General features: G+C 36.1%; 1 protein-coding gene across 1 annotated transcript in view; it reads right to left on the bottom strand.

Annotated features, from left to right (window-relative positions):
- The window catches only part of LOC129254313 (microtubule-associated protein futsch-like), a 30,590-nt gene extending 16,192 nt beyond the window's left edge, over nucleotides 1–14,398 (bottom strand). The window contains exons 1-4 of the mRNA XM_064107348.1: nucleotides 13,469–14,398; nucleotides 6,832–6,954; nucleotides 6,316–6,576; nucleotides 1,531–4,142 (exon numbers count right to left, since the gene is read on the bottom strand). Of these exons, the coding sequence (XP_063963418.1) occupies nucleotides 1,531–4,142; nucleotides 6,316–6,576; nucleotides 6,832–6,954; nucleotides 13,469–13,552 (3,080 nt within the window). The 5' untranslated portion in view covers nucleotides 13,553–14,398. The remainder of the gene's footprint in view (nucleotides 1–1,530; nucleotides 4,143–6,315; nucleotides 6,577–6,831; nucleotides 6,955–13,468) is intronic.
- Between the last annotated feature and the right edge of the window lie 11,761 nt (nucleotides 14,399–26,159).

The raw sequence follows: 26,159 nt of genomic DNA, 5'->3' as shown, positions 1-26,159 counted from the left end.
GATATCTGCCCTAAAATGCAAATTTTCAAAGGGAGCAACTACAGTACAAACGAAGAAGACAGAACTGTAAAGTATTATTATCAAAAGGCAAATCATTATTTTTCTTAATAAATTTCTGACAATGATGCAATTTATTTCACTGTTAGATGAACTACATTGTAGGTGATTCTGAAGAAGTGTGAATGTAGCCTTTAAACCTAATCAGTGAAGCTGTTGTCTGGTGGACATGTGATGCTGGAAGAATTTTAAAAAGGAACATGGCATCGATCTTCTAGTGATGTAGGGAACCTCTCAACATGGGTGAGCTTAATACATAGCTATGCATGGAATGAGAATATGTGTCCTTCATAGCAAGATGGTATGGATGATGAGGTGATGGGAGGGATGATAAGATGAGAGGCAGAGGAGAAAGAAAGAGAGAGAGGGGGAGAGTAACTGGGCATAGGAGGATATAGGAGAGAAAAAACAGAGAAGAGATGTATATGAAGAGAAAGGGATATACAGTGGTGCTCAAAAATTAGTGAACCCCACCCAAAAAATAAACACATTTAAACTGTTCTGTCATGTTTTCTATATTTAAGTCCGGTTTTCTGCGCTCCCTGAAGGAGTGCATTTTCTGGTGGGGTTCATGAACTTTTGAGCACAACTGTGCATCATGTAAGACATAAAGCAAGAGGAGAGATAAAAAAGAAAAGTATAAAGATATAGAAAGAGACATAGATGGGGAGAGAAAGAGCAATATATATAAAATGAAACGGATAGAGATAGATGAAAGGTGAAAGAGAAGGGAGATGATGTGTTGTCTCTCAGAAATAAAGTTGTCATACAGAGATAAAGAGAGGATGATTAATTCAGTCTTGAAGATGACTAGAGACCGGATACATTGTACAACAGAGACTTCTAAACTGATAGATGCAAACACAGCTGGGACTTTAAGTGATTCCCAACCTGCTGTCTATCTGGAGAGTGAGATATTAACATCTTTCAGAGCTGAACAATGACTTCCAATACCCTTGACCATATACACTTAACATATACTTCTTTTTTAATGCACTTCCCCTCCAAAGGGATTTCATTCATTTTTTAAACATTATTGTAACAAAACACCTTTTTAAAGACAAATCAAATTTATGGCAGTAAAATAATCTAATTTCAATTAACACATCAAATGAAGTGCTGTACAGCTGAAACAGGTTCAATACAGTGTCTGCTATAAATGATGTACAAGTGAGTGATTCCAGATCTGTTAACTGTTCTCAGTATCATCTGATTAAACATAATGTGACCAAGTTGTTTATTTTTTCAAATACAATTGTTTTCAGTTTTTATTTTTAAAATCTATGAGTGCAAATATGTTCATATTTAGTATTTGCTTTGTAGAGATTATTTGATTACAGCATCACTGATCAGCTGATACATCCTCAGCTTTTTTATTTCAAAATCAGGTAAATCAACATTAAAGCACACCGGATTTTGAATTTTGTGCTTTCAACTTTCAAACTAATTAGAGTCATGTCTAATAATACTCACGTGAATTCAACCATGTCTCCAAGAGAATCTCTTTCATTGCGTAGATGCTCTGGAGTCATCTGCCGTCTTCCTGGTAACCGTGGCGATGATTCCAATACAGGTACATCCACATCCTTCGCGGAGGCAGCCATGGCTAGAGGGCCACGTCCTGTTGCATTGTGGGATAATAACGGGCGTTCTGATGGAGACGGTGCACCTTTCTTGGATAGTTGTGTCATCTTGGCACCGAGAGAACATCTCCCAACCTCCCCACGATTGAACTGCATCTTAGTCTTCTGCAGGAGAGATTCTGTAGCTTCTCTGCTAGTCCTGACTGGGATTTGTTGTCTCATCTTCTCTGCTCCTACTACATTACCCTGTACCTTCACCACACTCTTACTCCCTTGATCATTCCCTGCCTCTCCTTTTGACAGTAATGGTTTGGAAGCAGTCTCATCCTTTATTCCTGCTGTTGTACTGCTTTCATCTCTCATTACTGCTTTACTCGTATCCAATCTATCTAGCCCTGCATCTCCACTCTGCGCTGATTTCATCCCATTTACCACACCGACATCTGCTTTAGCAATTGATCCCACACTCTGCGACAGACCTGCTCCAGATGGCTTACTCGTTGCCACAGTAACAGCAGATGGGGCGGGGAGTGGTAAACTTGACTTTCTACACGACTTAGGAGACTGCATTTTACCAGCGTAATGCTTTGGAGATAATTTGCTGTTTGCTTCATTTCCATATTTTGATAAAAGTTGTCCATTTTCTTCTTTGCCTTTTACATCTGGAGCTGTCATAAATGATGCAACTCTTGAGTCTGTATCTGCACTTTCATCAACATCATCTTCCTCATCCCCTCTCTTTTCATCCTCATCTAACCTATATGCTTCCATCTGTGACTTGCGCTTCCAAATTGGACTAGACATGTCATCAGGGTCATTGTCTCTCAACTGTGGCAAAGCTTGCCTTGATGCTTGGCTCTTTTCCAGCGGACTCTCTGCTGAACTTTGACAAAGATGCTTGCTGCCCTCTCCTGCCAGCATCTCTATATTCTGATTCACTGATTCAGCTGCTCGTTGCCTACTCAGCTTAGGTTTTACCTGGGTAGTTACACTTTCGAGAACATCCTCATCGGACTTTGTCTTTTCGGATGGATATCCAGTACTGCTGCTCTGCACCTGTGCCTTTACCCTGCCAAAGACTGACCTTGAACAGATTGAATCTTGTACAGAATACGACCCCTCTATTCCATCATCTCTGACAGGCTGATGTGAGACCTTTCCGCAAGCCATTTCATTATCTTGAGATATTTGTAAGTTCCTTTGAGCCTCATTAATAGCATCTTTGTCTCTCATGCTGAGAGCAGGCATCTGATTCTTAACAGGAAGTTGTTGATTGTCTCTTCTCCCACTCATTGCATTCTTAACCTTCTCCTGATACCTATCAATGGCCTTGTTCACATTACCCTTACCAGAAGAGAGACTGATATCACCCTTGCTATCTGATTCATGTTCCCTTGATGATGACTCTCTTTCTGGACAGGACCCACCACTGTGTTGTCTATTCCGCATATACCGGGAGTGCTGATAGTCCCTTTCCGATGGTTCAATATCTGTGGTAGGTGGTGATGGGGTATCAGGAGGGAATTGAGAAGTTCTATCAGGAACCTTGTTTCCTCCATACTCAGGTCTCCATTGAAGATGATGTTCTTGTCTTAGAGGACTACCATGAGAAAGAACAGTCGGTGGAATCCTCTCTAAAGTTGTTTCCATGCTCTCTGTACTTGTCATACTACTTGTGCTGTCCATCATATGTTTTGGAGAGGTAGCACTATTGAGAGACTCACTGCTTGCATTGGAAGCACTCGGTGAAAAGTTTTTGGCAAGTTTCTGACGTTGCAGGACAGGTTGGCCATCGTTTGCTTTCCTTTTCTGCTGGTGACTGGGTTTAGGTTCTAGAGTGAGACTTTCAAAGCTTTTAACACTGGCACTTATCTCTTGTAGCTCCTTGAGAAGACTTTGAGCATAATGGAATGGTGCATGAACATAAGGCTTAGTGTATTGGTCCCCGAGGATGTATCCATTGCGCCCATCCTGCACTTCTGGTGGTGAGTTCCTCTCAAGCCTATCCTCTCCCATCACTTGCATTTTAGCAATCCTAGCCCCAAGGCTTCCACTGAGAGGCATGTTACCATTCAAGGCCTCATCATAGACACCCATCCTTCCTGGAGTATTTGGCAAAGAAGAATGCCCCATGGACGACGGAAATGCATCTGAAGGACTTGTGGACCAAGAGTAGTCTTCCATACCCATCCCCTCACCTGCACCTTCTACCCCAGACACTTCACACTGGTATGGGAGGAAGGGATCCAAGCCCCTGATTGCTGGTGTCCTACCCTGTTGCATTGCGTGATGTGGAGAGGATGATGCTGGATAATTAGCTGGAGCTGACAGCTGTCTTAGGATCTCTTGAGGTAGTGTGCGTTGTTGTTGAAGCTGCTGTTGGGAATGGTGATGACGGTATTGCTGATATTGCTGCCTGACTAGCCTTTGATAAGTGTCACACTGAGGATTGGTTTCTTTGGACTGGTCTGCTGTCTTCACTGGGGAACCACTGTGGTCAAGCTGTACACACAAAAAAGACAAAATCATGTATCAAAAGATATTCATGCATGAAGGATTGTGGGTATCCCTAGTTGTTGTTCCTAAATCTATATCACCTAACATTTCAAAAAATTTGAAAGGAAATCGCAAATAAAGTGATCTACACCATGAAAAAAAAACCTCCACCTATCTAAAATGAGCACAAATGCTACGGTTTTTATCATGCCAATGTTAATCTGCTTCAGATGATTTCTATTTTTCATAATAAAAGTTGCTTCAAACAAGATCGGTGAGTCATTTGAAAAGGCATTCTCCATTTTGATCCTTGAGAAAGCTCTTTGGATGTGATACAGTTCCATGCAATGGATATACATCAATATTCGCTAAACAAACTTCAAGGAAGGATGCGTACCTAACCTTGACTTTGCGAGTTTGCCATGTCATGATTTACTTTTCCTTCCTAAGATTTAGATAGGGCTGATTTGGAAATTTGATATTGAAGAAATGCAGGTCAATTGCAGGTTTCAGCCCTATTCATAGTTTACTGCATAACTTCAAATATAATGTTTAAGAATCAATTAATATTTCTCTGTTAGAAACCATAAATGATGTAATTATTTTATAAAGCATTGGGGGAAAAACTCCTCAAATTAATGAAATATTTTCTATACAATGGCATCTATATCTGAAAGGCAACAGATGTGGAAAGTAACATAATGTAAAATTATAAAAAAAACAAGTGGAATGCCTCTGGCTGTCTCACCTGCATCACGCGATTTAATATAGCAGCAGTGCTGACTTTGAAAACTACTATAAAATAATTATTCACAAAAAACACCATTCATATAATGATACAATACTACGTTCATTGACATTTGACCTTGATCATGTGACCTAAAACTTGTCAGTGATACTTGATTACCCCTATATCCACATTTTATACACTATATCTATAAACTTTGAAAGTTATGACAGCAATCTAATAATTACCTCAAAAATGGCAAAAGTTCAATGACCTTAAATGACCTTTGACTTTGGTCATGTGACCTGAAAGTCGCACAAGATGTTCAGTGATACTTGGTTACTCTTATGTCCACGTTTTATGAACTAGACCAATACACTTACAGAGATATGATGGTAATTCAACAAATACCTCCAACATGGCCAAAGTTCATTGACCTTAAATGACCTTTGACCTTGGTCATGTGACCTGAAACTCGGAGGGATGTTCAAAGATACTTGATTACTCTTATGGCCGAGTTTCATGAATCAGATCCATAAACTTTCAAAGTTATGATGGTAATTCAACATATACCACCAATTTAGCCAAAGTTCATTGACCCTAAATGACCTTTTACACCTCGCGATGTAGTTTTCAAGATTGCTTTGCCTCGTTAAACTGGTTTTAGCGTAAGTGAGGACACAACCGTTCTTCGGGAAGCGATCTACGCACATTTTGAGCACGCTACTCCACACGACAGGTGTAGAATGCCCATGCTGCGGTTTCGAATTTCGCGCGAAACGTATCACCCCACTGAGAGCGTTTCCATAGCAACAAGAGCGCTTTACGTGAAGTGATTTTGAAAACCACTTTCGTGTGATCAAGTGGGAACGCTAGCAAAGCGATCTTCTAAAGTGGTTTCCTGAATTGGTTTCCAGTAAACTAGTTTTAGAAAGCGTAATGAGAACGGCCTCATAGTCTCACTCTGCTATGCAGGTGATACAAAAACAGATTTGACATTTCATTTTAATTATGAGAATTTTTTTTTTCAAACTGTTCTGTCTCATCACACTCAGCAATTTAATGAATAAGAGATGTACATTTTTCCCCTTCATAATATATTCATGGGCTGCTTTACAATAACTTAACCAATTTACAACAGGGCTTTGGTTCCAAATAAGAAAACAAAACTATTTGATAATCTGTAGCTACATAAAAAATTACTTAAAAACATCCACTTCCCTCAAAAGAGTTAATGGCATGAACAGTCTGGCATATCTGTCATTACCATACGCTTTATACAGAGATCACCTGGCTCCAGTATACAACAGATTTACAACTCATTGCCTATCAACATATAACTATCCCTGTATAAAGTTAGAAAATACTTTTTGTGAAACACCTCGTATGTTAATAGTGCCAAAACACAGGTTAATGAATTCAAAGAACCCCCTTGATGATGATGGCCCTTACCTTCTTAGGAGCTTGTCCCTGCAACAAGCGAGGGCTAAGCGGTGGATCCTTGCCACTCTCTGGGGTTGAGCCAGAAGGACCAGGCTCTGACCGTTGATGTTTGGTGGTCCTCAGTGGATGGTTGAAGGGTGCATAGAGACCAGGTGAGGCTGATGAAGATGAAGAATGGGAAGATGCTGAGGGTGTAAGGACTGGTATTGAACAACCTGCCAAACCTGGTGAGGTACTTCCATAGGAAACATATTGCTGATGTGAAGAAGACTGTAGGTGTAGAAATTGATATAAGGGAAATAAGTGAATAGACTGTAACATATTCAATCATACATCAAAGAAAGCAGAGTGATGAATAAGAAAGAAAGGAACTCACAAGAAAATGATACGGAAACTAGGACAAAATAAAAAATGGGGAAGAAAAAAAAGGGAAAGATCAGGACAGGGAGAAGACAGAAGTGGAGGAGGAGAAGAAGATGAATGAGAAAAGAAATGATTAGGATAGTGTATAAATGACCATTTTACCTGTGATGGAGAAGGGATGGATTGCTTGAATCTATTCTGATCAAAGAGGCACCTTAGATTCCGATTCTGAACTTCCAGATCTCGTACTCTACCATGTAACTTCAGGCACTCGTCACGCAGATCCTACAAGGAAAAACAAAACAAGAGAAGATAGAAAATGGTTAGAATATTACTGATCACATGAATTAGGGAATATGAAAAGAAAAGAGACAATGTCTGATTACCCAAATGATAAAATTCATTTAGACATTCAAAACAAATACCTACTATTACATCCATTTATCCATAACCAAATGTTTGTTAAAAAATCATTATGCAAGGATATGGTTGGTTGGTGGGGATTTTTTACCTGATTGCTAAGAAAGCATGAATGCTTGTAAGCAAGCAACCAGAGGACTGACGGCTTAAGGTCCTCTCCAAAGGACCTGGTAATGAGGATTAATGCCTTACCAAAGGGCACTAGCGCACCAAGTGGGAATCGAACCCGGGTCACCGGAATACAAATCCCCTGCTCTACCGACTGAGCTATCGCCGTACAAAGAAAATTTGGTAAGAAACATGTCTAATAAGCCTAGTATAAACACTCCAATACTCAGAAAAGAATACCTGCATATAATTCTGATTTTCTTTGCAAAGCTTTCAGGTTGCCACCCTATGCTTTACTATTCATGCTTGAAAATGAAATATGAACAACGTGCATCAAATATTGTCAAAACCAAAATAAACTTAGAAAAATCTTACATCGAATGTATCTTATCACATTTTAAAAATTTTTACCCCTTATTCCTTTTCTCAATTGATTTAGGATATGAATATTTCCAGCCCTTTTCCTTTCTGTCCCTATCAATCTTCACCCCTCCTGTCTCATCATTGACTTGACTTATTGTGTCAGGACAGGAAAAGAAGGAAATTCATCAAATTCTTCCAAATTGAATTAACTCTAACAACTGCCCAAACATTGGTCAATTTGTTTTTAACAAAAATCTGTTTTGTAAATGGGTAACACAAAATATGATGATACAAATGAATTCTATCATGCATATTATCTCTCCACCAGCCCCCAAAAATACCTTCACAATGGGAACGTACTCTAAATTAAATATTTACATCGTTGACATGAAGAAAATTAAGCTATCCTCTTCTTCAACTCTATTCAAAATTTTAATTTCCATGACTTTTAGATATAAAATGAATGAATGCTATTTTTGGTGTTAGGTCTCTCCCCTATTTTGCCTCTCTGGTTTATACACACAGGTGACCTTGTGAGGTTTATCTTTCATATTGACCGTCTCTAAATATTAATAACGGATATCCTTCTCTCCATGTTCATCAGCTTGTTTTCATCTTAACTGCTGGCACCTGTCGTATATACTCTAGATTGGAAGAGCTTTTTGAGGTTTGAAAAAAAGTATTTTTGGAATCTCAGTAAAATACCTTCTTTAAAATGGAACCACAATGTCTCTTGCAGCATATTGAACGAGTGAAATTTGTCATGAAGGAAATCGAAGATGAGGAGTTTGTGACTTGGCAATGATTTCATTTATTTTCTATTTGATTATTTCCCATCCAACATGTAACATACAAATAATTTTACTGGCTCCTTTTTCCCCATGATCTACATTACTCAAGCTCTTCATCTCTTTTCTATAATCCACACAACAGCTTGCATGGTTCAAACTTAGCTACCACTGAATATTTGAAGACTTGCTTTTAAAAACCTAGGGCTCTTCCGCAACATTCATTTTTCCACCAAAAATAGAATGACACAAGAATTAAAGCAGGTCCTTGGAAATCTAAGGGAAAGTTTATTATGTAGCTGGCTCTGAAATATAGATATAGGGCAAGGAGGAAGGATGTGCATTATGGGGATGGAGGGTGGGGATTGTTCATTGATGATCAAGAATCATGTGGGAAGAAAATAAAATACACATGAGGCAAAGAAAGCAAGAGAGAGAAAGAGGGGAGATGGATGGGTTAGAAAGAGCCCCCCCCCCCTCTGAAAGAAGAGCTAAGTTTATAATATAAATAAGTATTGAGTTTAGTCAAACAATTCTAATTTTAAAAATGGAAACAGCTCACATAGTTTAGAAGTGGCTGATAATATTACAGATCCTCACATAATACTTTGCATGAAAACTTGAAAATTTTAAGTCTGAAATATGAAAGACTAACACACACCAGTCAGATTAACTTGACTTTTATGAAATTGTACCTTTTTATTTTTAGGGGATGCCCCTCTGTCCTTTCTGACTCAAATTATTATCACAAAGACCAAAATATCTCTGAAAGTGACATCCTCGGCCACCACCTGTCTTGAATATCATCTCCTTTGAGGAACAGTTATATGGGTCATACCAACAAATACAAACTGAATTTATAATCCAACAAGTTTTGATGTTGAAGTCAGGCCAATAATGGTCTCTAGAGATGATATCTGAGAAAATCCTTTGATTGAGTTTGTTCATCCTCACTATCAGGGTGCGTTTATCCGCCACTTTTTCACCCTAGAATCATGATCTGAATCATGATTCAAATCACGATTCTGCAGAATCACGATTGCGTTTAGTCGAAATTGAATATAATCATGATTAGAATCACAAACATGAACTACGAAAAAAGGGGCGTTTGGAAAGACGTTTCTACAGAATCACGTATGAAAATGTTCGAATAAACGATATCGTGATTTGAATCATGATTATATGACCTCACTGTGTCGGGCTACTTTCGGTTTGACTCTTGCCAAGCTCAAGGCTCTCTATATGCTCATTGTATATACATGGTTACTCTGCATGCATTTCTTGTCATGTTCAAGTTCTGTGTTGGTCATCGCATCGTCCACTACTTTTCATTTTTTGGTCATGTCTTCAACTTCAAGTTCTAGTGAATGAATTAACTGGACAGACAATGATCTCAGTTGTTGTTGAGTATAGAGTGTTAATATTAAGTTGGATCTACGCTGAAATTCACTTCCGAACACCATTTTGGATAAACTAACAAGATGAATAGAAGCATATGGACCCTATAGAAGTAAACAAAATTAGGTATAGACTGAATTCTGGAAGCAAAAGATTTTTCGAGAGCCGAAACACGTGCGAAAAACTTCCTCTGTCAAACTGCGCACTAGTGATGCGCACTGGATTGGCCCGAATCTGAGGAGAAACAGCATTGTAATGAAGGTCGTCTAAACGCTGATTCTGTGACATCGTGATTCATGTTTGTGTTTTGAATCATGATTCAAATCATGATTCAAATCATGATTCTGGCTTGAGGTCGCATAAACGCAGCCTCAGACATCTGCATTATGGTTCAGAGAAAGGGTCTAATGATTGGGAGGTTGATGGTTCAAGACAGGTTTATATCAAAATGCTATTATTTCAGGCTACTTATTTCAATTGTGAATCAAAACTATGCCCCTTTATACAATTATGTGACAATGGCAACCCTTGAAATTTCCCAAGATACTTAAAGATTTTGTTTTCTCTCATGATTGTACTGCTTTTAATGTTAAAGACTAAAAACGGAAAATAACCTTTAATTGGCAATATGAAGATTCAACATCTTTGTTTTTAATCAAAGCAATTAATGATTTCCCTGTGATCAATATTATTTGCCCTTGACCAGGCAAGTCTGAGTTTAATGAGATGGTTGTGAGTTTCATTCACCTTTGAAGGTTATTCTTTTCTTAGAAGGCGAGTGTGATTATCCTTACATGACAGGATGCCTATTAAGCTTAGTAATCAAGTAGGGGTACCCCTTCCACCCTAAACCAAAAATAGAAGGGATAACCTACATCACGGTAAGCAAGACAAAGAAGTGAGAATATGGATATAGACAAAGCTCAATTAAAATGCACTAATGAAAATAGATGTATTCCACATTGGTGGTTTATAGAATTTGATGAATCAAAATGTAAAAAAAAAAAAAAAGTTGTTATTTTGAATATTCTATACAAAGCTAACAAATAATAAGTCTCAAAGAAATTGTTATAAGACCTACAAGAAGAAATCATTCACAAAACTAAAAGTAATTGGATTGCAATTTTCATCTGAAAGAGTGGACATATCTTTTGCTAGATCAGCCCTAAGCTCAACTTAATGCCGCACCCTTAACTTTGCTGCTGCTGGTATTAAATTTATAGTTATGGAGGTAAAAGTTAAGAAAATTATACAAAAATTTTGTTGTGTATTGTTATTAATCATTTAAAAATTGAACATAATAGCTACCCTAAATCACTAAATATACATTGCTTCAAAAGAGAGTAAAGATTCATCTTCAATTTGGCCCCTTAATAATGGACAACTTTTACATGTGTAAAAACAATTTTTTAAAACCTTTTTAAACCACATTGCCGGACTGAGAAATCAAAGTGTAAAAGAAAATATACATGTAAAATCCCAATAAAGTAAGGCCACCCATAGTCATATTGTGAAGTTAATGAAAGCTGACATTGGCTGTAATATATTCATTGTCTACAATTAACCATTAATGTGACCTTATCATATACGAGGGGTGAGATATAGCAGAAACTCTTTCTCATTTGGGGATTTAGGCATCAACTGTAAGTCAAAGAAGGGCATAAATCCAAGTTCAGTCGTAGGATTTAGAACCCTTCTGTCTTTGCACTAATGACATGCTAACGTCTGCTTATTCCACAGGGATTACATCTTTGGCAAAGAGGCAAGAACATTAATGCCCAGCCTCCCCCTAATGAAGGTCATCATGACTTTTATTTTGGGAGGAGGTGCTTTTCCTAAGACCCATTTGGAACATGATAACGATCAAGCCATCATGACTGTGATCCAAAGGTGCCAAAAGGAAGGTTTCTACGAAAATTAATTAAAGTAATCTATTTTTGTAAGCCCCTTTATATGTAGAGGTTATTCCCAAGTCATCAAGGAAAGATACATAAACCAATATATCTCCATATCATTCATTTGATATTTATAAATACTATGACAATGAAATAGCACAAAGGCTTCTAAAACAAACAAACACTTAACTATCTACTAAAATTCACGAAAAATTTGTCATCGAAAAGGGAATGTTCAGTATAAACAAAAATAATGCATCCATTTAGATATCAGAGCAGGTAATAGGTTTGGAGAACCTTTCCTGAAAACTTTTCCTGTAAGAGGACGGATATTAAACTTCAGATCCAAATCTTGCATTAGAGTGACAACTGATGACTTAACTTAAGCTAATTCTTCCTTACATTTCATCTGAGATTGCAAGCTTCCTCCCTTATTTTGGAGCTGAGCATATTCCTCAAATAACCCCTTATTTATGATATAATAATATCATGATTCAATGTGACAGAAGCTAGAGACCGACATGAATATGGATTACAATCCAAGGGCAAAAGGCTCCCAAATATATCACAAGTATTGATGAAACTGAAAAAAACTACATTCCTCAACTTTAATTTGCAAATATTATATTCTACCTTTAGTCTATCCATTACATAATTCAAGAAAATATCTTGAAACATCGCCTGCCATTAAAGAGGAAAAAGTAAGAATGAAATAAAAATAATTGTCATTAAATCTGCAAAAAGTTAAACCACAAGAATCACGTCACCTTTTTTTTTTCAATTCAATTCAATTCGGTTTATTATGAAAGACATTGTAAAACAGTCCGAAGACTGACACATACAAAGTTAACAGAAAAAAAGGAAAAATACATTAAATTATATACCTACGAATTAACAAAATATAATAAGAACATAATAGTAAGATTAAATATTGCACTCGAGGTTCTACACATTACAGAAATATGATTAAGGGGATAATGCTATATAAAGAGAAAATAGAATGACCGATAAAAACACACAAAAATATTGGGATATGTATTATGTTGATTGATTTCAATGTAAACTGAGGGGGGGGGGACTTTTGTAAGTTATGAAAAAGGAGGTGAAGGGTGAAGGGAAGAAAACAATGTCATACTTTTACACACAAATTATATACGAACATGAACAAGGGTTGACATTGACTTCAATGGCATATACAGTGGCACATATCACAGAGCAGCATTCAATAATGCTGTGACATGAGGGATAGTTGAGTTCTTATATCTCTGAGTTCTGCATCGCGGTAAGTCCAGAAGATGCGCGTTACGCAGGGCTGAACTGTGTCGCGAAACAGATTGACGTGTGGGGGGTAACATGTCTCGATGGCGGTGAGATTTGAGAAGACCAAGTCCAAAACTCAAGATGAGATCCTTTCTGCGTTCACATAATGAAGGGAGGCCAAAAAGATTCTTGTTTAATAAAATGGTTATGATTAATGGTTTGATATACCTGGCTTATAATAAAACAAAATAAGCATCCAGAGGACAGATAAATTTACACCTTCTCTGGTGGACTTGGTAATTGGGGATGAATGTATTACCAAATATACTGGATAGATTGACTTGATTCAACCCCTGATGGTTTCTCTAAAATAACAATGCCTCATTAATATGCCAACATACCAGAAAACAAATTAGATACAAATGAATATATTTCCCTTTTTTGAACAAAACATTCCTTTTACAAGTACTTCAATGAATCTAAACATTGTTGTATTGTTTTAGTATCAAAGATAGGACAGAAATAATCAAATTCATATCAAAATATCATTTCAACATTAGACATTACCTGCAGTGACACGAAATACCAGAGTCCAATGCAGACAGAGAAATAGACCATCAGATCTAGCCAAGGAAAGAAAATATCCTCCATCTTAGAAAAATTCAAAGTTCTTCCACCCTCTTGACTGAAGAGAAAAATGCTTTCAAAGTTCAATGAACATGAATAATATCCATTATTCCATATCTATAGACACATTGCCACTGCTCTGGTATTACTTATGAAAAACAGAAGATGACCATCTCTGAACTTGAAGACTGGTAGCACATTTTTTTTACCAAACCATCGAGCACCTTGCAGAAAAACACAACCAATAACTGCAGAGAAATCTCCAGGTCTAACCCATTCTTTTTAGTGTTTCTTATCTTCACACTTGTTCTGAAATGTTTCACTATCCAAGCCCAACCAACTCCTTGCCCTGGATAAAATCATCATGGTGATTCACTGGCACTCTTGATAAGATACTGTTCCCTAACTTATCCATTCCATGTGTGTCTGTGTCAAGCAAAGTCAAAATGTTGTTCCGGAGCTGTCATATTCTGTTTACCAATAAAACTTCATGATGCTGATGACAAAGTCAGTATAAACTGGAAGATGCTTTTACAATGATCACAATATAATGTAAGCAAGCTCCCAGGGTGAAGATGCATCAAGAACCCAAAGAATACTGTGAGTTGAGCATGCCTTCTAAAGGAAATTGAGATTCATTTGAAATTCAGATGGAATAAATTCCAACGGCACATAGAATACTAGACACAGGATACAGTTTATTTTCTCGCTCATGAGGCAACTTCTGAAGTGGCTCTTAAAGACCATCAGGATGTCGCTATTGCTTCCCATTCATTGCACGCTCAGAGATGTATCCTCCAGAAACAAGACAGGGCTAGAAATATCACCTATAGAGCTCCCTTGCTTACCCGTTGCCCCCTCTTCACGATTGATCAGTGATAGTTGCATGCATCCCTTCCCCCTCTCTCCCTCTATCTCTAATAGTAACTCAAACTCTGATTCAGCGGTGGTTTCATAGTCTTGCCATCAGCCTTTCAATATTAATGAATCTACACTAGCTTCCTGTGGGACATGCAAAAGAAAATGTAACTACACAATATGAAAAATAATTCCTACCAACAGAAAACTTATCTGGTGAAGAGTCTTTCAACTTAATATACAACAACAACAAAATTATTGAATGAACCAAAGGAGAAATCTACCAAGCCAGCTATCACGACAGTTTACTAACTGGATATAAGCGTTGGGAAAGTACAGCTTAGTTTGATCTGTTTCTATCAGTACATGTCTGATGACTAGAGCTGACTTCATGATAGATACCTATAGCTCTTTGTATCATATATCACCATTATTGACCCTATATGTCAATATAAGCATCATCAATATAAGTTTAATCATAAAATTATTTATAATACATATCAACTTCAAGAGTTGAAAACAATTTTGCAAATCACGGAATACTCCTGATTTTTAATCCACTTAACAGGAGTGGCTTAAAATCAGGTAATTGTAAATATAACATATGTGTATGCTAGGTAGACATATCAAAATCCAATGACACTGCAAAATTCAGCTTCATCTTGTTATCTAAATGCCTTTTGGATGATTTTAACAAACAACTGAAAATAATAACTATTCATTCCCCCTTATTCACTTCCCCGAGGTAAAGATTTCAATGAAAGCACTTCGATTCAAATGTTCTTCTGCAGAAATTTTAAGAGAGATCAACATCCACTATAATTCTTCAAACATGTCATAGATTTAAACTTTGGTCTTTATCAAATCATATCTTCATAACTTATCTTACTATCAATGCATGAAAATACAAACAAACTGGCAAACTAAACATAGTTTTAGAGGGAGTGAAATGTTATGGGTAAACTTCATGGATGATCCAAAATACCTTAAATAATGTTCACAAGAGTCAACAACCATCAATAATCTTCCATCATAAATGTAAGCTGGATTGAAGAAAAATTGACTCTTCAAACATGATTAGGCAAACTAAAAACATTTTCACTTCACTGGAAATTCAGTGAAACAGCTGCATCGATCTTAACCTCAGATACTAATGATAGTTGAAAACATTCTAGACCTCAATAAAAGATATCAGTGAGTAGCAAAGCTTCTAAGTATAAACCCAATTAATTAAAGCTAATCTTAATGAGCAAGAAATGTGTGCCAGACAAGTCTATTGTTCATATGCATCCAGCTGCTTGAGTTCCGAACTATGAGGGCCACATAATGGGTTACGACACTTTGAGGGGAAGGGGTAATGTAGAGTCTGGTTTAACAGGAAAGACAGTTGTAATGAAGTAGAAATGGGGTCATTAATGCCACTCTAAAATTGAATTTCCTTCAAGATTTGTGGAGAAGCTGAAGGGAAATCCTAGCTTGGTGAGAAGACAGGACACTAATTAGCAGGATCTGGGCTTCGACAAGAAATCTCTTTGCTTATATATTTCTTAAAGATGTACAAGAATATTAGCATCCTTTCCTCCCTACTTCCAATACCTATCCAGTTTGTCACTAACATTTTCAACTCTTTATTTTGCTTTTGATATATTGTAATCTGGCTGTTTTCAGCACAGGCTACTAAGAATGAGAAATCTGATTTTGAAGTCATCTCAGAACTACCAAATCGTGACAAAATACTGAAGCTGAAATAATCATTTACTTCAACGATGTAATCATAGGCTCTTTATTATGAAGAACAATTGTTTTTCCGCATCTTGGTTTTGAATATCCTGGAAAACTCTTGGTAGGATCTCTCAACGTCTGGGACTTGACCAATCTGACTCATCTTACTTACTGATCGTGTCTTAGTCAGAGAATAGGAAATGAAGAACGTACACCTAGCTACCTGAACTAGAGAGGGCAATCACTGATCACTATTTCCGTTCCTTTGGTTTTGAAGGTGTCAATGAAATTGATGTTTGTCATTGACTTCAAAAGTTTGGATAATTGTTTCTACTTGTGAGTGATATTAGGAGGGCAATGAACTGATGTTAAGACTTGAAAGATGTGAAGGAATATAATAAATGTCCTGTAAGGTTAATCCTTGTAGGAAGGGGTCTAGTGGTGATGGTGGTGATGAAGAGGAGGAGGATGATGGTAGTGATGATGATGATTACAATGATGAGGATGATAATGATATAATACTAAAATAATATAAGCATATAATATGCTATAAAATACTGTAATACATAACAATATAGTATAATAATAATGATAAACACCGGTGTGTTGGCTCAGTTGGTAGAGCGTCCGTCTCACAACCGGGAGGTCGGGAGTTCAAGCCCCAGCCATGTCAGACCAAAAGACATTAAAAAAGTTGCTGCTACCCTGTTTGGTGCTCAACGATTTAAGGGATAGAGCAACGTCCATCTGCTGCCACACTGTGGTTGCCAGGCCTATGATCGATTGGGCAAAATGAATTTTCTGAGGATATCTTTTTTTTAATGTCTGTTTTGAACAATAACATGAATTATTTTCTGTAGTGATGGTGATGATGATGATATGGTGAAGTGGTAATACTAGTTGTGATGATGATGATGATGTAATTAAGATATCCTGATCTGTTGATATTGTATACCCAAACACCCTTCAGTTTGTCCTGAGCCATACCTCCCCATCATTGAATTCATACATACCTTCTGCATGAGCAGTGCCTGAACAACTTGGTTGGCAACCTGTGTGCATCAAAGAAAATATAAGAGACAGAAGAGAATTGTCAAATCATTTACTTGTGATTACAAACACAATCATTTCAAATACAAAAATCAATTGATAGTTGTGCACTGTTAAAAATAATTTAAACAACGCTGTTTACTATGTGAATTGCACAGTAGTTGTTTAAACATTTTAAACAAGTGCTTAACATCTTAAACAACAAAGTTTAAATTCAAACATTTTATTATCAATGATTTAAGCATAGTTGTTTAAGAATTTAAACACTTTTTAAAACTGTTTAAACTACTGTGCGATTCACATAGTTAACAGCATTGATTGAATTATTTTTAACAGTGTGATTTGATATCTTTTATACATAGATATAGTCTTCATGAAGCCCAAGAAAAAAAAGGTGTACAATCTTGCCCCAATGTCATAACCGGCTTGGAAATTGAGGCATGCTTGATCCCACAGTGCAAGAGAACTAAAATGCTTAAGGTAGTTAGATATTTCATTTTCAGTTTAGAATATAGGCATGCCAAAGAGATATTTGTTGATCTCCAAATGCAAAAGAATTAATCTAGTCCTTAATAACATTCCTCTTGGAATGAGACGAGGGACAGTCCTTAGGGGGTGAGATTTTAATATTTTGAGAGTGAAGTGTCAAAAAAGATTATCAGTTCACTCCAGAAGGAGCTGTAATGCACTATATAAGAATGTACAGTTCACCTGAAAGGGATTAATGGAGGTTTTTTTTTACAGTAAACACCAAGTATGTAGTCCTGAAAAGGACTGTTTGTTATTCTTTCTTGATTGTATGTTAGCTCTGAAAAGAATTGTTAACAACGTTAACAGGGATTAGTCCCTGAAATTGCTTGAGGAGTGCATGTGATTAGGGACTAGAATAGCTATTTTGCATTTAGAGAGTACATATACAATGACTTTGTAGTTATTGATTACTTGCTAATTAGGGAATAATAATAATAATAATATTCAACAATTATCAAGCGCTTAATTCATACAAATGTTTCTAAGCACTGCATACTATTACCCCAGCTTGAGCATGGCTATCCTGATCGGATGCTTTAGCATTTAAGTAATTTCTTCCTACCAGACCCATTTGCTACACCTTGGTGGAGAGTTGCTAATGTAGATAAACGCCTTGCCAATGCTGCGGTGGAATTTGAACCCCAGACCTTGTGGTTCAAAGTCTGGAGGCTTATCCACTGAGCCACAACACCTCTACACAGAACTGCACCACACCTACAAACTTTGTGAACATGCGATCATCACAGGCATTATTTGACTAAAAATGTAGGGGTGTACAGTTTCACAATCAACCTTTTTAATGCTTTATCTCAAATTCATTATAACCACATGAATCTAGATATGAAGGGGTTTTGAAACCGACATTCAATCATTCTGAAAATGTAATTTCATGTATGATGTCAATTACATCCAGGGATTGGGCGTTTATTTCAAAACCAGAGGTCATTCAGTAAGTCAGAGATTGAAAATGTTGAATTTCTGTTTCTTATAACCAGCCATACAGAAGTCCCGAGTCATGATCAATTTGATCTGAAGGTGATTTTAATTGATGTTCTTCACTCAATATCTTTGATTTGATCAAAAAAGGAAGGAACTGAACTCCATTAATACCAGACCAAACCTCTGCGTCTTAACATACCTTTAGAACTAATAACCCATGAGAATCAGTTAACATACAAGTGATAAAATGTGAACTAGTTCAACAAATTTGAAAAGGGCATGTTTTTGTGTGTTTTACTTCATTTCAGTTTGAGTAAAGGTCAGACTAGTCAACATGACATTAAATCCATTTTTCATTTGGCCATCAAAGAATACAATGCGATGAAATACGAGCAAATAAGTTATTCTCTCTCATAATCAAAAGTGATTAATCTATAATCATTTGATTTAATCTTCAAAATTGGTGGAAAAGATCACATTTGTAATTTTAATCTGACTTATTTTATTGATATAAGGGTGGTTATTTTGACAAACCTTCATAGGTGTTTATGACCACCCAGCTCCAATAATCTTTTTATTGTCATTTGTATCTGTTTATTCTCTTGTTTTGTCTTACATTTTCTTGCCTTATTGTTGTACAATGTATTTGCTATTACTCTATTCTATACTTAGTATTGATTTTTTTTTACTGGAATTTAATAAAACTTTGAATTGAACAGTAATTGCTGTGAAAACTGTAAAAATTGAATTCTTGGGTAACTTTAATCCATAATGGGTTAAAGTCTCACTATCTCACATCATGAAAAGTTGATTATCTAAAACTGAATCTATTTGAAATTAGGGTACTCAGTAAATCAATTCTGTAAAGGCTTGCCAAGAGATAGACAGTCATGAAAGGGCAGATTTACAGAAAATTGTAAAATTAGATTTAAATCTTTCACAGTGCCAAGAGCTATGTGTTGTTATTTGGGTTATCATCGAGTATTCTGCATGCATGAGATTAACTGAATTTCACAGTATAACTTATAAACTTTAATTACATTAAGAAAAATTATCACAGATTGCATTGTTTTATAGTCAAGACCTATTTTCTAAAAAGTTTTTTTTCCAAGAACATTTTGTTTTGCTTCAGATAAATAATTTTGAATTCAATTACTAGCATAACAAATCTAATTTCAGACTCAAACAGAAGCAAAGGCATTATGATATTGACTTGTCATAAATTCTATGAATTATCATCCAGTTAATTATTTTAAATCCTCTGGTTCTATTGATGACAGTAGTACACTGACAAGATCATGTTTGGATATGACCAGAGTCCAAAAAACTGGCTTTTGCAAAAGCTTTAGATTTAAACTGTTTTGAGGCCTGCATACATATCACCTTTCACCATCAAATGAATAATAAAATCAGCTGAAATACCACTTTAAAGAAAACAACAATAATTCAACTCTTACAGAGCGAAACATAAATCTCTGAGTTATTCCCCCATATATCATGAAAAATATTTTACCTCCAAGATACCATGTACATCCAAGTGATGAAGTCCAACATTAGAAGACCAAATCAGTGGTCTCCAATAACACAAACAAATCAATGCAAGTCCTGTGCTTACATATCCCAACACATATCAGCGTAAAACATCATTAAAACATCCTTAATGAAAAACAAAACAAAGCTGGTGTCTTCTGTGTCTGAAGTAGAATGGCAACTGCGGATGTCCACTGACAAATGAGGTTATTTTCCAATAGTACTATATGTTGGATGTAGTTCTGCTGTAACCCTGTACACGAATTCAGCCAGCACTAATGCAGTCCAATCTCTTGTTTAAAAGCTTGTTTAAACTCTGGATTACTGGGATAGATTTTAGCAAACCCAGCTGCCAACTGATTATGTTTTTTTTTACAGGAAAAGGCAGAATTGAAACGTGTCCTAAAAGCAAATCACCTCTTTCATTGATTACCCCTTAATAAGCCAAACCAGAGAATATGTTGCCAAAGATAGGGATTCATTTTCAGCAATGCTTTCTACATCATTAGCATGTGTGTGTTATGCAAATGAGGCTTTTATTGGATCCAGATTTACAGCTCAGTGATTGAGTTCTAATCACCATGCTTTGATACATGGACACAGGCCCATTCCTAATTACATGTATGGAGATAACAGGGCATTTAATTAAGATACCAGATTACAGGTTACAGAGGCCTATGCATCTGAACATGCCATTTCTTCATTACACATCCTCATTACAGTTTGGACCAGCTGCCGAATTTATGCAATTTTGGTCTTGACAAGCCGAAACAAATTTTAATAGAATCTACTATAATAAAACAGTATGCAATATTTATGTAGATTATTCAAGTTTACCAAACAATATATAGCTTGCAATAAAAAATTTTCAGAGTTACTTATTCTATTATTTGAATGAATTTTGTCATCAAATCAGCCATCCATTTCGTGTTCTCAACATGAATTGGATGGAATCACCTACATGTACAAGATTGATTTATATCAGATTTATTGATACTAAATTCTATTGTACTTTGTGTTTGCATCAAGACCAAAATAGTTTCAGAACAAAACCCCCCCCCCCCCTTTGTCACACTGCTTCTATCCAGAGAGACCTTGATCACACTGCTAAGGATTCTCAAGGCATACAAAAGCTACATGAAGCTTGAAAATATGGCACAGAAAAATTGCCTTAACAGAATCTTTTTAAAAATCCATGAATCTTACCTGCAAGCCTGATATCTGCCAAACAAGAAACACAAATGACTGAATAATGTATTAAAATCCAAAGATGATTTCATGAAAGTCACTCCTCAATACAGTAAATTTCCTATCTTGAACACTTGTTCAGCAGAAACTGCAGACATTGAAAACAGTTCATCTACTCCCACTCTGGATTTGTGCATGTTTTAAATTTGGTTCTTTCATTTCATCTTCTCCTTCCTTCTCCCCCTCTCTTTTTCAGCCAAAGAAGTATTATTATAATCATCTTAACACTACAAATCTTACTTGGCTCTATTTTAGTTCTCTGTAAGCCTAAGATTTGGTTAGCTGTCTGTGGATTTGCTGCAAGACTAAGTGTAAGAAAAGAATAATCTCTGACCTGGGGCTATACCATAAACGAAAAGAAACAAATCGGATAAACTTTCCAACAAACCAGCAGTAAGAAGTCATATTTTCATATGGCAAAGGGCACTTTTCTCTTTTACAAAGATTAAATTACCTTGACAATAATTTTTTTTGGGTGATATTGTAGCATGATAGCTTTGAAGTTGCTGTTTCTTTATACCAACAATATGTTTTTATACCCTCAGGTAGATCTACTTTCCCCGCACACAAAGAATAATGCAGTCATTCCCCAAATCCAGGTCATGTCATTTTCATAAATAAATGTAGTGTTCTAAAGATTTTTTTCGTCAAATTTGTGTTAACAAGGTACTGAATTTTACAAGAATTCAAATTTGTGTTTTCCTTGGCAATTCAAAAACAATGTACAAATTTCATCTCAACTACAAGTGTGTAGCAAAAAAGGAAATGGAACAAAGAAATAAAGAAGACAAATTAAAAGAACTTTATTTTAGCAGTACATCCTGTTTGTGCTTTAGAGTGCCTTAAGAAATGTTGTTTGTGTCTAGTACAAAACTCTTTTTAGTTAGCATTTATAAGCATTCCTTGTCATTAGCTAATGGTCAGCTGTTTGTGACAAAGGATGTTTTTCCAAGACTTCTAATTGCATCCTTGGAATATCATTTAATTTTCCAGTTTGCTTACTCTGAAAGCACTGACTACTTTAGCAGGTCAACCATTTAATTCCTTTTCCAAAGATAAATCATTTGCTTCCACACAACAGAGTGCAGTAAAAATCAAAATTAACTACACTAGAATATATATATTACAAGGAGAATTTGACATATTATTTAGAAACTCACCCACATAATGTAAAGACTAAAGAGAATGAAATATGAAGATTTAATATTTCCCTCTAAGACCTCTTACTTCAATTGGAATGATACAATTGAGCACAGCAACATTTTAATTATGCATTGCGAAGTCCTCCAATATCAACTCAGGTCAAAGTCTTTTTTTTATTGCAATATAATTTACTCCCTGATTACAATCAATTGCAATATTTACTTAATCATCAAAAGTTTGCATATCATATTATATTTTCTTTCTCACTCCAAAGGCATATCGGAGCCTTATCTACCAGTTAATGAAACTCAAAATGATTTAATTTCAAAATATTGACAAACTAATCAGTAAGATATGTGCAATACATGCTTCATTTGTCTCTGACCTCAGCACAGAAGTCTGCCATATACTCAAAAGAAAGAAAAGTAAATAGCATAACATACCTTTGTTGATTCTCCTTAATAACAAAATTCCAAATGTCTTTAGATGAACGTTCAGTAAGAACCTTCAAAAACATCAATATTTCCTTTCAAAGATGACATTTCAGCAAGAATGTTTAATCTGTAAATATTCACATTTTTTCACAAGTTCCGGGCAAACATTGCTCATGTTCCAAAAATACATATCCACAGAGTTCCTTTCTAATAGAGAGCAGAGCATTTTGACTGAATTAGTTGGCAAGTGACTGGATTGTGAAATGTGCCTCAGTCGATAATTCTTTCCAGCATTGTTAATCAATCCCTGTATTGTCCTCTTTTATCCTTCAATTATCTCTTCTGACTGAATGGCAATCTTCGGCTCATCACAAAGAAAGAAAAAGACATGACTGAATTTCTAAGACTGGATTGACATGGACACATTAGGCTATATATCAAGGTTATGGTAATTCACTTCTCTATCAAGATGTGGCACCTTTGTAATCCTGATACAATTCTGTCAAATCCAGTCAGAACACGATACAAACAAATCATGATGGATTGCTAGAATTACTTTAGGTCAATTAATAGAATTCCACAAGTAAAATAGGTTCTAATGATATCTATCAAATGGTCTCACACAGATTAAGAGAGAATATTTTACAACATGTTGTAGCCATGAAAACGACCTATCCTTTGTATCTCGCTCTCTATATTTAATCTAGATTACAGTGATTCACATCAGAGCAAATAAAGTCTTGTCTTTTGTGTTTGCATCTCAAGAGATAATTGCAAAGTTATGTAATCGCTACGATGTAAAAAGAAAAATCATTCACCTTTGTTCAACAGAGAAGATGGTACCTGGAGAAGCAACCAAATATTAAAATGATTTTAAAATAAATTTAACACCTTAAACTACACATAGTGTCAAGTCAACAATAAAAAGGAAAATGGACCACAATTTTGTTTGTATAAATTACAGGCTTTACAACTTAAAACAAGTTTTAATCTTAATTTCCTTTTGAAGAGTTCATGGGACTACCCTCATAAAACCCCCTTTAACACTGGCTTTAAATTGAGATGTAATGTCATCACAGGTAGAGAGACTTGCTAAACAACAACACATGACTTTAGGTGAGGTGGATAAATAACTGCCCTCTAAAATTATCCCCACATGATGGTTCTAATTTGGTCTCCCTATTCCTTTTTAATGCATTTTCCCTACAGACAATCATAAAGAAGCAACTGCCCCATAATATGGTTCTCATTATGCCCCCCCACTCCCCCTGCTATTTTCCCCCTTATTTTTTTTCTTTCTTGCTCTTGTAAAGAACATGTCTGAGTTGAGTCAAATAGGGGACCAGAGCACAGCTGGGTGAATAGACTAGAGATGCTGTGTGATCACACCTTTGTCACCCTCTGTCAATATGGAGCAAGAGAATAGAGAATGACAGAGCAGACATTTGGAAATCATTTAACAGGTTTGTCATTCCATGGTTTCTATCTAGGGGTAGACTATGCTAGGTTCACAGGGTCTAGGTAAGGGGTGACATAGAAGTTATTCCCAGTCTGTCTACCAAGAGCACTGTAGTGCATGTAGTGTAGGTATGAAATGGAGAATGGTTACCGTTTCGTGAACAAACTATTTTGTATACTTATTTGGATATCAATCTTTTAATCCTTTTAGAAAGCCTAACTAAGTATCAGCGAGTGTGAGTATAAGTCGGTTAATATAACAACCCTATTGTAAAGTTATACTCTTTCATGTTTCAGCAAAGTTTGCTTGATAGGAAACGCTTAGCACACTCCGATAAGAGTGAATAAACCAAGTACAATATAGGCCTATTTGTACTTTTTTGCATCTGTATCATCATCTATTTTGATAAGATATTGGGAATATAGTCAACATTCTCAGAATAAAAGATCTATTTCAAATTGATAAAAAAATGGTACAGAAATCAATATAAAATAAGGAAAAAAATGAAAAGGGACCATGCAATTTAGAGCTCTTCATCATTGTTGCAAATAGAAAGGATTAAACCTTTATTTTACAGAGAGGGGTGGGGGTAACCATTACTGGTCACTAAAATCAAGCTCAATTAGACATGTTTGGGAAGGTTGATTGGGAAGGGGAGGGGGGGGGGGGATTCAAACAAAGCAGGATGTTTCTAGCGCCATCAGTGGTTTATGTGTCATCTTCCCTGACGTGAGGGATGTACTAAAAAAAAAGATCAACCTCTGAAAACAAAACCAATAATTATTATTCTAGAAATAAACCCATGTACCTCAGCAAAAATAATTTGGTGAGGCCTTGTCTGCTCCCCTTCGGATACAAGCCTATACCTGGACTTAAAGGGAAATCCAGCCTTGGCCATTAAATGTTGTGTTGGGAAGGAGAAAAATAAATTAAACAGAATGGTGAAAGTTTGAAAGAAATCGGACAAGCAATAAGAAAGTTATAGCTGCTTTAAAATTGAGATCACTAATACTATGTAAATTTCAAATTGGCAACTGGGTAAGTAAATTATGACAAGGGGCAAGGACAACTTTCCCATAGGCCATGTACTTTATTATCAGGGATTTGTGGTTTTCTCCTTAGTACCCATTCCCCTGGGGCAGTAATCTAAATATAATCCAGGTAGTATATTGTTATATGTCCTCATGAAAGAAAAATATAATTTGCAATAAAATATTTGGGAATAATGACATTTTAGCCATAATATGTATTGGAGTACATGGAAGAGTAGTCCTTGCCTTACATCACTATGACATCCCATATGCGGCCAATTTGAAGTCTCCATGGGTATAGTGATTACCAATATTTGCAACTTTTAAAAATTCATAACTTTCTTGTTGTTTGTCCAATATTGTTCAAACTTTCACCTATCAACTTGTCTGAATTTTCTTTTCCTTATAAAAACAAGTTTTCATTTGGGTTGGATTCCCCTTTAAAGATCCAGACCGGACCCGAAAATGAAATTGATAAATTATATACCAATCGAAAGCTTATAAGCTACTAAATACAGCAAGGTATGCTTTATGCATTTTCACCGCTTCCCAGCTGAGTATTTTGCTTAAGAATATTCCAATTATCGGGCTTCGAACCCCGCTTAGAAAATAGGCTCTATTGTGCTTTTCACCTGCCTCGAGACCGTGACGTCACATTGTGTAAGAAGCGTCGTGATTCCATAGGT

This window comes from Lytechinus pictus, chromosome 1, assembly GCF_037042905.1.
Source record: "Lytechinus pictus isolate F3 Inbred chromosome 1, Lp3.0, whole genome shotgun sequence".
In the NCBI taxonomy this organism is placed as follows: domain Eukaryota; kingdom Metazoa; phylum Echinodermata; class Echinoidea; order Temnopleuroida; family Toxopneustidae; genus Lytechinus; species Lytechinus pictus.
This window is presented reverse-complemented; position numbering and strand designations above follow the sequence as displayed.